Source organism: Diuraphis noxia, unplaced genomic scaffold (assembly GCF_037042655.1).
Source record: "Diuraphis noxia isolate RWA-SAM2 unplaced genomic scaffold, SU_Dnox_SAM2 contig0003, whole genome shotgun sequence".
Classification (NCBI taxonomy): Eukaryota; Metazoa; Arthropoda; class Insecta; order Hemiptera; family Aphididae; genus Diuraphis; species Diuraphis noxia.
In genome coordinates this window covers 32308902-32322253 of record NW_028301713.1, presented here as the reverse complement: position 1 = coordinate 32322253, position 13352 = coordinate 32308902, and the positions used below count along the sequence as shown (strand labels likewise).

Below are 13352 nucleotides of genomic sequence, written 5' to 3'. Positions count from 1 at the left end.
AAGATAATTTAAAGCATCGTGCAAGGCTTCTATTAATTAGAAGAATTAAAAGTTACATTTATTATACGTATTAGGTATATGTAAGTAGTGTTGATTTGATTAAACGTTAACTAGATTAACTTGAGCCGTACGTTTAAAGTTTATCTTTACTGAACAGTATATGTAAGTACTAAATTTTGTTAAAATTATATAAAGTGCTAAAATTCTAATACAATATATTATAATTACATCTATGCATATTGCATATGAACTAAGTTAAATATTTTTTTATCGTTCTCATAATCTGATATAATATTTTCACCACACATGCTCAAACGTCCGACTCCTAAATAAATAATAATAATTACACAAACCTAAGCGGATTGACGAAATGATAAAGCTCGAACAACGTTTGAAATGGTAAAATATCTCTTTGTACTTGTTGAAATATTCGTTAAACCTTAAACAATGCGGATACTTTGTATAGTTTTATACGGTCAGGTAAAAATTCATAACATTGAATTTTCGAAAAACTATATTTACATACAGTTTATATAATGTTAGATAAAATTTCCGATGAGATTTAAATATTATTTTTTAAATTGTTGTAATAAATTATAAATGTAGGTACGAATGTATGTACAAATGTTATAGAGCCAATAAATACGTTTATAACTTTAACAAGTCAAGATAGATAATCAACATTTTTTTTAAATTTAGTGCACCAATAATCGTTTATCGTAAACACTTAATATCAAAAAATATAAATATGTTTAATTAATATGCTGTATAATATTAGTTTATACACATATTTTACAATCATATGGTACTAAGTAGGTGTGTGCTTCATAGAATAACTTGAAAACTCAAAATGTAATTAAGACTTTTTAGTATTGAAGAGATTTCCTAGGCAAGCATTGATTATTGTGACGATGTGGTGCATTGTATAGACAATTCGAAGCTATAATTAATATCAAGTATATATGATATCATAAATTCGTATAAAATTATTGAGACAAGCAATTATTGTAAATTATGTAGTATATTTATTTAAGGTTTAAAAGCCAATTATATGAAATTATTAATGGTGTACATGGAATTATGAATAAATAAACAATATATTACATTTAGTTAACTTAACTAGGTAAATACAATAAAAAATGAAAAATATGATGTTGATATATTTAAAATTTTTAACAATAATAAACCTTCATAAATCGTATAGATGAATATTGAAAGGTAAAGAAAAAAAAAATTACTAATTGAAATTTATCGTTAAGACGTAAATAAATTGAAAATTATGTATTGTTGTTAATATTGTTGCCTATCGCCTATGAATGCCAACTATAAAGAACTTGCAGGAGTATTGCCAATAAGGTTTTTGTATAAAAAAATGTCTATAATGTACTTGGTTAAGAAATTTAATTTAGATAATCATCATAAGGAATTAAGCAATAAAAGAGAATCGAGGAAATATGATTTGATTGTTAATTATGCAAATAAATCTTTTGGTCAGTGTTTTGTGGATCATCTGGGACCAACGTTTTTCAATTCCATGCGTTTGAATTAAAAAAAAAAAAAAACTTGAGGGTGAAATTGTTAATATTAAATGCTTAGGGTATAAATATTAATTTTTGGAGTTGGATAATGAGTTGCAGTAATAATAATTCCTAGTTTGTTTCAATTTCGTTTTATTGTATCTGTAGCACTTCATTATCATTTATTTAATTTATTTATATCATTAAGATTGTTTAATATTGTTCAATATAAAATAATACGTTTTTCCTTTTTAGAATATATTTCGTAATCTCAATAATAAGTTTTTAGATTTTTGTATTGAATCTTAACACACATTTATATATTTATATTTTGTTCTTATCTATTATATTATAATTAGTAGTAACCATAGCTTCTTATCTTCAACATAAACTGTATAATGAGCTACAGGAGGTAGATTAATTTCGATCTGTATAATATATGTTTTGATTAAAATATACATATATATTATATATAAATATCGTATTCGAATATCTGACTTCCAACAATATTTACTTTAGTATCGATTGTATAATTTCCATAAACAGGCCTATCTATATTATAACTTACAATGTAAATCTTACATTATACATCGTGTGTTAACATATGCTGAGCAACCAATGAATGCACACAGTTATAATATTTCGTCACTAAAAAATCATTATGATTCATTAATAGGTACCAACCTATTTTAGAAAAAATTCTGTTTTAGAAATTACTTTTTCAGTTTACGTTGTAGAATTAATATAGATCAGAAGGATAAAAACTTTCAGAATATTCCTATTGGAAATAAACAATTTAAACAATTTACCAGTTTGTCCATAATGGTTACAATGCATGTTTATTAATATGTGAATTGCCTTCTATCACAGAACCGATTTGAATTCAAAGGATATAATGTCTATACTTAGATCAAATGATCCAAGGGTCTATGAGACTATTAGGTATATGACATCGAATCGACTAGTAAAATATTGTAGTCGACTGGAAAACGCTGACCGGCTCCTATTGGTTAAAATGTTTTCCCAGTCGTGAACCGATTGATGAGATCGAGAGCATTAACCGGCTGATCGGCCGGAACCATGTGACCGGAATCCCTGACCAACAGCACGGTCAGCGGACCGGATGTGGTCGCGTAACCGGCCAAGGTAGTCTCGTCACCGTCGTCACTTCGATCCTTCTGTTTTGGAACACGCCAAATGGTGCGCACCGCGGCGTTTCGAAACCGTTCCGCGCCTGACCACTCGAGCGACCGGGCCATGTGCATGGTGCCCCGGTAATGGATCTTGATGTCAAGCTGTCCAGTGTACAACAGAACTCGGTACCGGCCGGTGTCCAACAGATTACTTATCCACGGGGCCACCGACTGCATCACGTCTCCAAGCATGTGGCGATAGACCACTTTATTATCGTTTAGCGACCGTTCGCCCACATGCAGCGCGGCCCTCACGGACGGCTTTTGCACGAACGTCTCCCAATCATCTTCCGACGGTGGTTTCTGTTCCAACAGTAAGTTGTAGTAGTATTGCATGTCAGTCAAGTTCTGAAACAGCGTCGGATACGGGTAGAATATGCCATTCAACATCTCGTCGTACGTCTGGAACGCACCCTTGTAGTCGCCACTGAGGATCTGACCGTGAATAATATTGTCGAATTCTTCAAATCTGTGTTTTCCGTTTTCTGTAACAATTTTTAAATCGGCATTAAAAATATTTTCAAAAACCATTTTTTAACGTTGACTGATATACAAAATCATGAAATTTAATAATTTTAAAAATTTTAAATTCATATTATAACAATTATAATATTTCATATTTTTTTTTTTTATCGAAAGCCACTCGAACGCATTAATTGTGTATATTTTATTTTAAATCCAATCCATGTTATACCATCAAACTCAAGTACATTAAAATTTTTTTTTCATTAGTTAGGTACTGCAAGGTACAATATTACCAATTATTAACCAACAATTTTATTTTTCATATCCACTATTTCTTTAACTCGCATTTTTTAAGTATAATTATCCTTAAATCATATAATATATTTTTTTTCGTATCTGATAAATTAATTCACACAATTCACACAAATAATGATTATCCACCCAGTTGTATACGATTATTTTAAAGTATATTCAACTTTGTTGACGAAAAAACTGGTTTAATAAAAATTTGAAAGAAAACAATATAATATTATATATATGTCACACAACGTTAGTTTTTTCGAAAAAAAAATGAAACTCGCTTACTGTGTCACAATAATATACACTCATTATTTATGCTTATGAATAAATATACAGAGTTTCCCGTGAGCATTTACCCATTGCAATTTGAAAAATAAAATATGATAATAATTTATAACTATTTGAAACACGGAAGGTATTCGGCCGGCCGTATGGGAATGTGCGTGGCGCGGCGGGTCACATGTTTGATAACATTACGGTGTTAAATAATTCGCAATTTTTCTCGAAACCAAAAAAAATATTAAAATTCAGGAAATTAATGAAAATTAAATTTTGAAACGTCATTATCTTTAGAAAAATAAACTCTACCAAATAGCTATCTTTAATTTTTTTGGAAATAATTAAATAAAAATATATATTTTTTACATTTTTTAAAAAAACATTAAAATAAATTAATAAATGAAATAATTAGTTATTAAATAGTTCTTATCCTTTTGAATCTTATTATAAAACCAGAATTTCGATATCTCCATTATTTCGTGAGATACCGCAATGGGTAAATCCTCGCGGGACATCCTGTATAATGCAATATTAAAAAGAAATTTAAAACCACGGTGAGAAATTATAATACTACAATCGGTACAATTTAAAAAAATATTCGTCATAGATTACATAAGATATAAGAAGTATTCATTGTCAATACTGTACTGAACAAATGTAAAAATTTATCATTGCATATTATCTTTTATGTAGAAGTTACTGTTGTTAGGTACTTTTGCATCCCATTTATCATACTAGCTATACCTACAATTAAAATTATTTTCTTACTATTATATATTGTGTGTCAAATGTCAATGTTAAAACCAAATAGATTAAAAGTATAAATCTATAATTACTATTTACTAACTAGTAACCTACTTATTAATTAGATACTAGTAGTAAGTTACAAGTTCTTATCTTATTATCTTTTACTTTAAAAAAATATTTTAATTTATCAATAATAATGAACATTCCTAAACGTTTCAACACAATAATATGTCACACCATGCTATAGCAATCACGATTTTTAAGTCACGGTATGCCATGAACGCCGTAGCATTAGCCTATACAAAGTGATACAAAATTGATAGAATTTGTTGTAATTATGCTAAAAGAACAGCCATGCCGTTAATGTGTTAACCGCGCATATAAGTGTACATATTATGGATACCTTCAATGGAAATTTTTTTCCTGGTTTCAATAATATTATAATATGATTGTTTGTATAAGAAAAGCATAGACGGTATTGTATATCACAATATTCACAATATTCACAATATAATTATATAAATTATAAATACATAAATTTACCGTCAATAAACCCGTGTTGGTACAGGAACTCGCTGTAGAACAGTTGGTTGAGAGGGTCGACCAGACCATTGCCGATGGCCAGTCCCTTGAGATTGATCTTGACCTTGGCCCCAGGGTTGTTCTGGTGAATGGCGTATGCAACGGCCGGCACGTAGTGGCCGGCGAACGATTCGCCAGTTACATAAAAATCATTGTGCTGGTACTCGGGGAAAAGCTCGAAAAACTGCACCAGGGTGGTATACATGTTTCGCGCGACATCCGTTTGATTGCTACTGTAACCCGAATCGTCATCAGTATAGCTGAAGCCTGTCCCCACCGGGTTGTCCACGTACAGCATCGAGTGCGTAGTCGTCCATGCGTGGTCACGCAACTTGAGCTCGTCTCCGCAGCGCTTACACACCGAGAATGGGCCATTCAGGTTGAACACTCCGAGCAAACTTGACGCGCCAGGGCCACCTTGTAGCCACAACAGGACGGGCGCGTCTGCTTTTCCGCTTTTGGCCGGAAAGAACCAAAAAAACATGTTTGAACCATGTGCCTCGTCCACGGTCAAGTAACCAGAGTAGCTCTCGATGTCACCCTTCAGGGGCGTCACATTACATGCAGACCGAGCCTCGTCGATTCGACCTGCTTGTATTAGTGGCGTTAGGAGTAGACCTTTGTCGAATAGCTTCACTGCCATTGAATAACTGCAGAAAAACGTGAACAGCAAGAGCAACCACAGTAGCCACGATGAGGCAGTTTCAAGACGCATCGTTGGAAGATGGTTATTAACGTATAATTCTATAGATCAAATCGAGTGTCAATAGACTTGCGTTTAACTTATTATTAAATAATAACACGATGTTTACTGATCACCAACATAGACTTCGTTTGGTCTGATCTCAAAACTGCGGTCGGTTGATCGTTTGCGTATGAGTAAAATATCAAAACCATTCTTGCAGTGAACTTTAGCTGGTATTAATTACTAATTAGCGTTATCACCTATTTATATGTACAATAAAAGAATATATATATATATATATATATAGAGAGAGAGAGAGAGAGAGAGAGAGGTGAGAAGGTCACGAATATCGTTTGAATGTTATCATAATTACCTACTTAGTAACATAGGTTGAAATTCAACAGACTGTATACGCTCAACATTATTCTGCTCATATCGATTATGTAACGGCCTACTGAAAAGGACTCTGCTACCACTAGTCCGCACATAAATACATATTTATTAATTAATTATTAATCATTAATTTTATATCTAATATTTACCTGGTATACGATTGAAAATTCAGTATATAATCTCGTATGAACAAAATTTGAAGGGACTAAACAATAACCTGGGTATAAATGTATAATCAAAAACAATAGATTAAGTGGGGGTGGAGTGGCCGAGCGGACTAAGGCGTCGATTGCGACACACGCAGTCGCCGGTTCGAATCTCGGTCACGGGCGGCATCACTCTTTGGGCATTTCGCGATGTCTGGAGAGAGGCCGCCGGCCCCCCAACCGGGCATGGCAGAAACCCACGGGTACCCATTCAAAATTCTGCCCAAAACCCACGAGTTAAAACCTTACAGTTCCTTCCCCTACAGTTCCCCAGGCTAATGACCTCAGTTGTCGAAGCCCTAACCATAAAAAAAAAAAATAGATTAAGTAGATATTCATAAAATTAATTAATTAAAAGAAGAGGGATAGATAACTACTGTCTACTCTTCTTTGTAGTTGTAGGTGTTGAGGAATACCTCGTCACTGAAAAGTAAGTTACTGTAATGTGTATGTTAAATAAAAATTGAATTAAATAATAGGTAGGTACTTATATAGTTATATCACTGCCCTGACCTTAGGTCTATAACTGCTGGTGTACCTTGGGGCTCTAAGCTGGTCCCCATCGTATGATATCCTCCAGTTTTCTCGTACGAATATTGCCCTTTTTGCAGACGATACTACAATATTCACCGAATCACGTAACATTGAAGCATCAAGCAATTACCACAAATCTGCAAGTGCATTGTGATACAATATCTTATAGGTGTAATAAATGGCGTATCCCAGTAAATGCGTCAAATAGCACAGGTATTATTTTCAGTCTTCGTCCTTACCGCCCCCTGCGCAATTAACATTTAACAATGTAAATATACCTCGGAGCTCGTCAGTAAAGTATTTCGGCTTGACATTGGATAAACGACTAAAACGGCAGCCCATATATCTCATCCAAACTTCAACAGGCATATCAGCGCCTTTCTATGTTATACCCTATTATCTGCAATAAAAAATCTCCAATACAAAAAAAAAATGCTTTCTTATAATATTTAAACAAATTTTACGTCCACTACTCACTTATGCGTGTCCGGTGTGGGAGAAATGCGCGCAACCACTCACATCAGTAAAATTCAAATTTTTCAAAATAAAGTGCTACACAAGACCTTCAGATCCAGGAAATCATAGACCACATAAAAACCTCATCAAAAAACTTCCATACCTCATTGCTCAACTCTTCTGGTTCACTTCACTATAACCTCCACGTACATCTGCCTCAACGTAGATTAAAATGTGGACGTTCGCATGACCTTCTGGTCGAACAACTCCACACAATATACAGCAGTTGTTTGTTACTCTAGCGTCAAATATTAAGCTTTATAACTAGTTATATATATATAATATATATAATTTTATTGTTAATTATTATTATATCAGTTCACTGTTACTTAAATTATAGTCAGTTACGTCTCGACGTAACTATCACTAATATTAATGATCATTTATGTACATACTAGATAGCAAATTCATCTTACAATTTAAATTTCTATACAAATTAATACTCTTGTTCAAATTGTTAAAAATGTACCATTGTGAATATCAATGGATGTAGTTAGCCAAGGCTAGGAACATCTTATCTTATGTTAATAAAAAAAATAAAAAATATTTTGAGCATAGACTGTCTGTCAACCTATGTTACTAAGTAATTATATAATATTGTGAATTCAATTATAAAAGGTATATTTATTATTAATAATTATATTGAATTAATTTATTTTACTATTGAGTAGTTTTTTTTTTTTTTTAATTCCTAAAATACTGCATTTATTATATTAACAATATGATTATTTTAATATATTAATAATGTTGTTATTATTTTTCAACTTTTGAGTCAAGTTTATGGTATAGAAAGGCAATTGTATTAAGTTATTTTAATTGTTTTGAAATAGGCATTGACACTTTATGTATATAAAAAATATAATAACCGTAAAAGTTTCAAATCTCCACGAATAATAATATTATGTTTAAGTATTTAATTTCATCCAAATTTTCAAATTAAAATATCTGTAAAAAAATATTGTTTATATTAAATTTTCTAAATTTTTTGGTCTGAGTATATTATAACTATTTTTATAAACTTTACAATACAAATTAAATTACAATTGTATTGAGTTTTCAAGACTTGAAAAATGAACATATAAAACCTATTAAAATGTACACATTTTCGTGGTATTAACTAATTAAAAATCATGCCTTATTACTATTGATCTACTTTACTATTTTATAATTCTTAGTAATAATAATAACATAAAAACATATTATGAGGAATCTTGTACTAAATTTACAAATTTCTTGATCGAGTAAAAAATGTATTTACACTACAGTCTAAAAACATATAACTTTGAATAACTAACAATTATTAATACAGAGAAAATTAAAACAATTGTTCTTATTATAATTAAATAACTAAATACATTATTTAATATATTTAAATAATCACATATTGTTTGCATATAATATTAGTGTTTAAATAATTTTAAAGAAGAATTTTATATTAGCACCTATATTACATAGAAATTATACATATATTTAATTCATAAATATTATCGTTATTATTTAACACTTTAGCTGGTGTAGTTACTAACGATTACAGGGTTCTGTTGAAAAAATATAAAATAAATCGTTGAGCAAAAAATTTTTAAAATAAATGAAGTATTAAATAATAAAGTGAAGCTATATCCTAATCGTAAAAGTTTTTACGTTTCATAAAATGGACATGCATGCATCATGTATGCAACCGTCGATGTGAGTGATGGGCATATGTATAGAACTGAGCTTCACGAATGTGATATAATTTACCTACAAGGCTACAAATGTTGAAATGTATATATTATATATTATATTACACTTCATTGTATTATATTCGGGAAACAGCGAATGGAGTTGCCAATATGTACGCAATCCTGCATACACCCCGATGACGGCCGAAACCTTCACAGGCGACAAAAATGCCCATGGTTTAAACTATATGTTATTGGCAATCGCTAACTATCGCAGTCGACGGTTTGACTGTAAAGTGAACATTTTGCAGCCACAACCACAAAACTAAAATCACACCACACCGCAAATGACGAACAATAAAAACGGTTTTTCAAAAATATTGAAATAAATTTGTAGAAAAATAGACTTGCGATTATTATGGTAGTTTGTAGGTATAGGCAAACTTCAATACTGCACCTAAATTGTATTTCGCTTAACATAAATGGGCAACGTGCGTTCGCGGCCAAGTGGCGTTTCAGTCAAATGGCTTGCCAGACGTGAACCGATTGATCATGTCGTGTGCCCAAGCCGGTTGGTCGTACGGCACCATGTGACCAGCGTTCCTCACCAGCAGCACGGTGAGCGGCCCATAGGAGGTCGCGAAACCAGCGACCTCTGCGGCGCAGTACCAGACGGTACGCGTCGCATTCCCGAACAGCTCAGCGCCCGTCCATCGGAGCGCCCTGGCCACATTCACCGTGCCCCGGTACGGTACGATCACGTCCAGCTGTCCGGAGTAGAGGAGCACGCGGTATCGGCCAGCGTCTAGAAGTTCGGCGAGCCACGGTGCTACGGACAGCGGTATGTCGTACTTCATCCGTTCGTATACTGCGTCCACCGACGACCACTGGCGACGGCCCACGTGCAGCGCGGCTCGTGCCACCGGGCCCTGCACGTACCGATCCCAGTAGCCGCCCTCGAATGGTATCGGGTTCCTGTTCCACACCACGTTGTAGATGTTCCGCATTGCAGTCAGCTCACTGTACAACGACGGCGTGGTGATCATCATACTGGTCATCGCATCGTACGCGTCCTTATAGTTGCGCGTGCTGATCCGGTCTCGGGTCACATCCTCTTGCTCTTTAAACAATCGTTTGCCGTCCTCTGCAATGATATTAATAATAATACGTATATCAAAACGGAATTAATATTCAAACGCGGTTTAAATGTGTTGGAATATTTTGTTTTATACATAATAATATTATGATAGTTTATACTTAATAATATAATATGTTGAACAAAGATATCAGAACTCCATTGTATAAAATGTCACCTCGTGAAAAACTTTGAAAAAATTTCATTCAATATCAACTTGATTTATATACTAATAAGCAATAGCTATATCAGTAAAATATCTAAATTATAGGTTCATACTTAATGCTATATCACTTTGAGGTCATCAAATATTTTTAATTTATTCAAATGACAACTATTTTATTAAAATTATTGACATATGTGATGCCATGCGGTTTATAATTGTGTATTAGTATAAATTTGAATATTTATCTTAACCATTTGATATAAGTTTCTCTCTCTTCAAAGATATTAAATTTCTCAACAGTTTAAAAATTTTAAATAATTATACGCGTGGACGGTGGTAGCGTGGGTCCAATATACGTTATTTTATAAGAACGATTTATTTTATTTTATTCGAAAAATATAATGGAATGTGGATTTCTGCAATTATTATAAAACTATCATATGTTTCATGTTTACTATTTTATATTTCGTAATTATTACCTATTATTTTTATAATAAAATATATACACACATAAATATTATAAATATTTTGTATTTTAATATCACAACATGTGAGTGCAATAAATTATTTACATTAGGTGTTTCAAAATTGATTTTAAATTTTTGTTCAATGATTAATGGTAAATAAAATAACCCCTCTTGGCCTCGTCGACAATTACTATTTGTATTTTATACTATCCAATTTATAATGACGGAACGCTGGTTAATAGCAGCATAGTGTTACGTATGTCCAATGTTAAGTTCAATGTTAAGGTAAGTATACAGTATATACGACTATATTTCATATTCATTATAAGAATAATTTTTATCTTTGTATATCCTGCATACATCTAAAATTGTTTTTGTTGCTAAAATAACATATAGTACTGAAAAATAAAATCAATTTGGAAACACTGTACTATACTTTTATAGATAATGTATCGTTTCCATTGCACCATAATAATTCGATATCAATCGAGATCGCCTGCAAACAGCAGATGGCAGGGGCGTAATTAAGAGAGAATAATAAATTATAGAGATCCCCAGATTCTTTATAATATATGCATTCCCAGCTACCACTCATTGTTGTACTTGAACATTATAAGTATTTTACAATTTTGTGCGTGAACAAAAATCTATTCACCCACCCAGGACTAATTTCTAATTACACCACTGGCAGATGGATTAGATGATCAGATGGTTTTAAATATATACTGAACTGCAAATTTGTGCAACTTATAAGTTCAAAAAAATAAATAAAAATGTGTTTGATGAAGTAACAATATGTTGAATTAGGAAATAAACCTTTGTTATTAATTTATTACTTATTAATTATCATACACAATAATGCTTTAGCAGTACCTAGTCAATAAGTATAATATCTAATAGGCGTGCTTTCAATACTTATGGATAATTGATAGTTATTATTACACAAAAATCAGTATAAAAACTAAAAATGTTAAAAGGGGTCTTTTAAAAAAACTAATATAACCCTCAGATGACATTATTTGGGATTTTAATTTTTAGTTATTACTTATTGGAGTTGAAAAAATAATAAAGTGCCAAAAACCTTCATGGACTGAAATGCTTCTCTAATTCTTATAATATTATACATTATTGAGATAATGATAGTATAGATAATAAATATATAGTACCGTCGATGAGCCCGTTCTGATACAAAAATTCGCTGTATACCATTTGGTTTGCGGGATCAATTAGTCCATTTCCGATGGCCAGCCCCTTGAGATTGATCTTGACCTGGGCCCCAGGGTTGTTCTGGTGGATGGCGTACGACACGGCTGGCACGTATTTGCCGGCGTACGACTCGCCGGCCACGTAGAACTCGTTTTGACGGTACTCGGGATATAGCGTGAAGAACTGCACCAGGGCGGCGTACAGGTTCCGGGCGACGGCTGTCTGGTTGGTGCTGTAACCTGCATCATCGCCGGTGAAGCTGTACCCCACGCCCACCGGGTTGTCCACGTACAGTATTGAGTGCGTGACAGTCCATGCGTGTCGGCGAGGCTGTAGAACGCCGGCCGCGTCCACCGTGAAGGGACCGTGCTCGTTGAACACCGAGTACAGGCTAGGCGCGCCCGGGCCTCCCTGCAGCCACAGCATGACAGGCGCGTCGCTGGACCCGTTCGCGGCGGGGAAGAACCAGAAGAACAAGTTTGAACGTAGCGCCTCGTCCACGGTCAGATAACCGGCACAACTGTCCACAGCCGCTGCGGTGCTGTTGTCCAGGCGCACTTTGCATGCGGTTCGCGCCTCGTCGACCCGACCGTCGCGTATCATAGGTGACAAGTACAGTGCCCCGTCGTCGAGACTGTCCTCGAAGTTAATTCGCGCCAAACAGCTACAGCAGCAAAAGGCGGCGAACAACGCGACATCACACCACCGTCGCATTTGGAGTTCACGACGCATGACGACGGACTACTCACTGTCGCGGCCAGCTCGGTATAAAAACTACGGTGGTACACGTGACCGAGCGTAGTCGTCAACAATATCGGTCTGATTTATATAATAATTAATACTATTATGATATTATTTGGAATCGTAATTCCGCTCGCTGATCACTTCGCACGTGATGATGGGTTTTGCGTATTTTATTAGTATTAATGATTAAAAGTAGAAAAACAAAACGCGCATAGGTAATTAACAATTAATATCGAAAATAGGGTTTCCGAATCTCTTGACGACTGATAAAAACATTATCCGTGATGTATGTCTGCTGGTTAGGCGAGCAAGCACGTTGTACGTACTAACGTACCGACTACCGGTGTATGATATGATGGGAATCGTTTGTGTAGTGTCCACGAAATCGTACGATAACACATCATGAGAATGTCATTATGTCAATGACGGAATCGCCCTCCCTCCAACCGAATAATCGAGCTTTTTGCCCGTGGCGTAGTGCGCGACGATGAATAAACTATACTATAATACAGTATTATAAATTATGTACATAAATAATCAATTAAAACACAAAAAA

The 13352-nt window shown here is 33.8% G+C and overlaps 2 protein-coding genes across 3 annotated transcripts; both read right to left on the bottom strand.

Annotated features, from left to right (window-relative positions):
* Window positions 1-2321: 2321 nt before the first annotated feature.
* LOC107166055 (venom serine carboxypeptidase-like) lies at window positions 2322-7692 on the bottom strand. 2 transcript variants are annotated; one of them, XM_089224395.1, is made up of 3 exons: window positions 6142-7692; window positions 5045-6028; window positions 2322-3195 (listed from the first exon to the last, which is right to left on the bottom strand). In XM_089224395.1, exons 2-3 carry the CDS (start codon window positions 5796-5798, stop codon window positions 2528-2530), a joined length of 1422 nt encoding a protein of 473 aa, XP_089080521.1. In that variant the 5' UTR covers window positions 5799-6028; window positions 6142-7692; the 3' UTR covers window positions 2322-2527. The 2 variants fall into 2 exon arrangements, with proteins under 2 accessions (XP_089080521.1, XP_015370050.2); XM_015514564.2 differs by having other exon boundaries at window positions 5045-7692.
* Window positions 7693-8359: 667 nt separating this feature from the next.
* Window positions 8360-13205, bottom strand: LOC107166413 (venom serine carboxypeptidase-like). The gene is made up of 2 exons (XM_015515071.2): window positions 12013-13205; window positions 8360-10222 (listed from the first exon to the last, which is right to left on the bottom strand). The coding sequence occupies exons 1-2, from the start codon at window positions 12782-12784 to the stop codon at window positions 9594-9596; spliced, it is 1401 nt and encodes a 466-aa protein (XP_015370557.2). The 5' UTR covers window positions 12785-13205; the 3' UTR covers window positions 8360-9593.
* Between the last annotated feature and the right edge of the window lie 147 nt (window positions 13206-13352).

Coding starts and splice junctions, on each gene's coding strand:
- LOC107166055 (XM_015514564.2), bottom strand. CDS start 5,798: ATGCGTCTTGAAACTGCCTCATCGTGGCTACTGTGGTTGCTCTTGCTG. Junction 3,196..5,044: donor CCAACACGGGTTTATTGACG/GTAAATTTATGT, acceptor AAATTGTTACAG/AAAACGGAAAACACAGATTT.
- LOC107166413 (XM_015515071.2), bottom strand. CDS start 12,784: ATGCGTCGTGAACTCCAAATGCGACGGTGGTGTGATGTCGCGTTGTTC. Junction 10,223..12,012: donor TCAGAACGGGCTCATCGACG/GTACTATATATT, acceptor ATATCATTGCAG/AGGACGGCAAACGATTGTTT.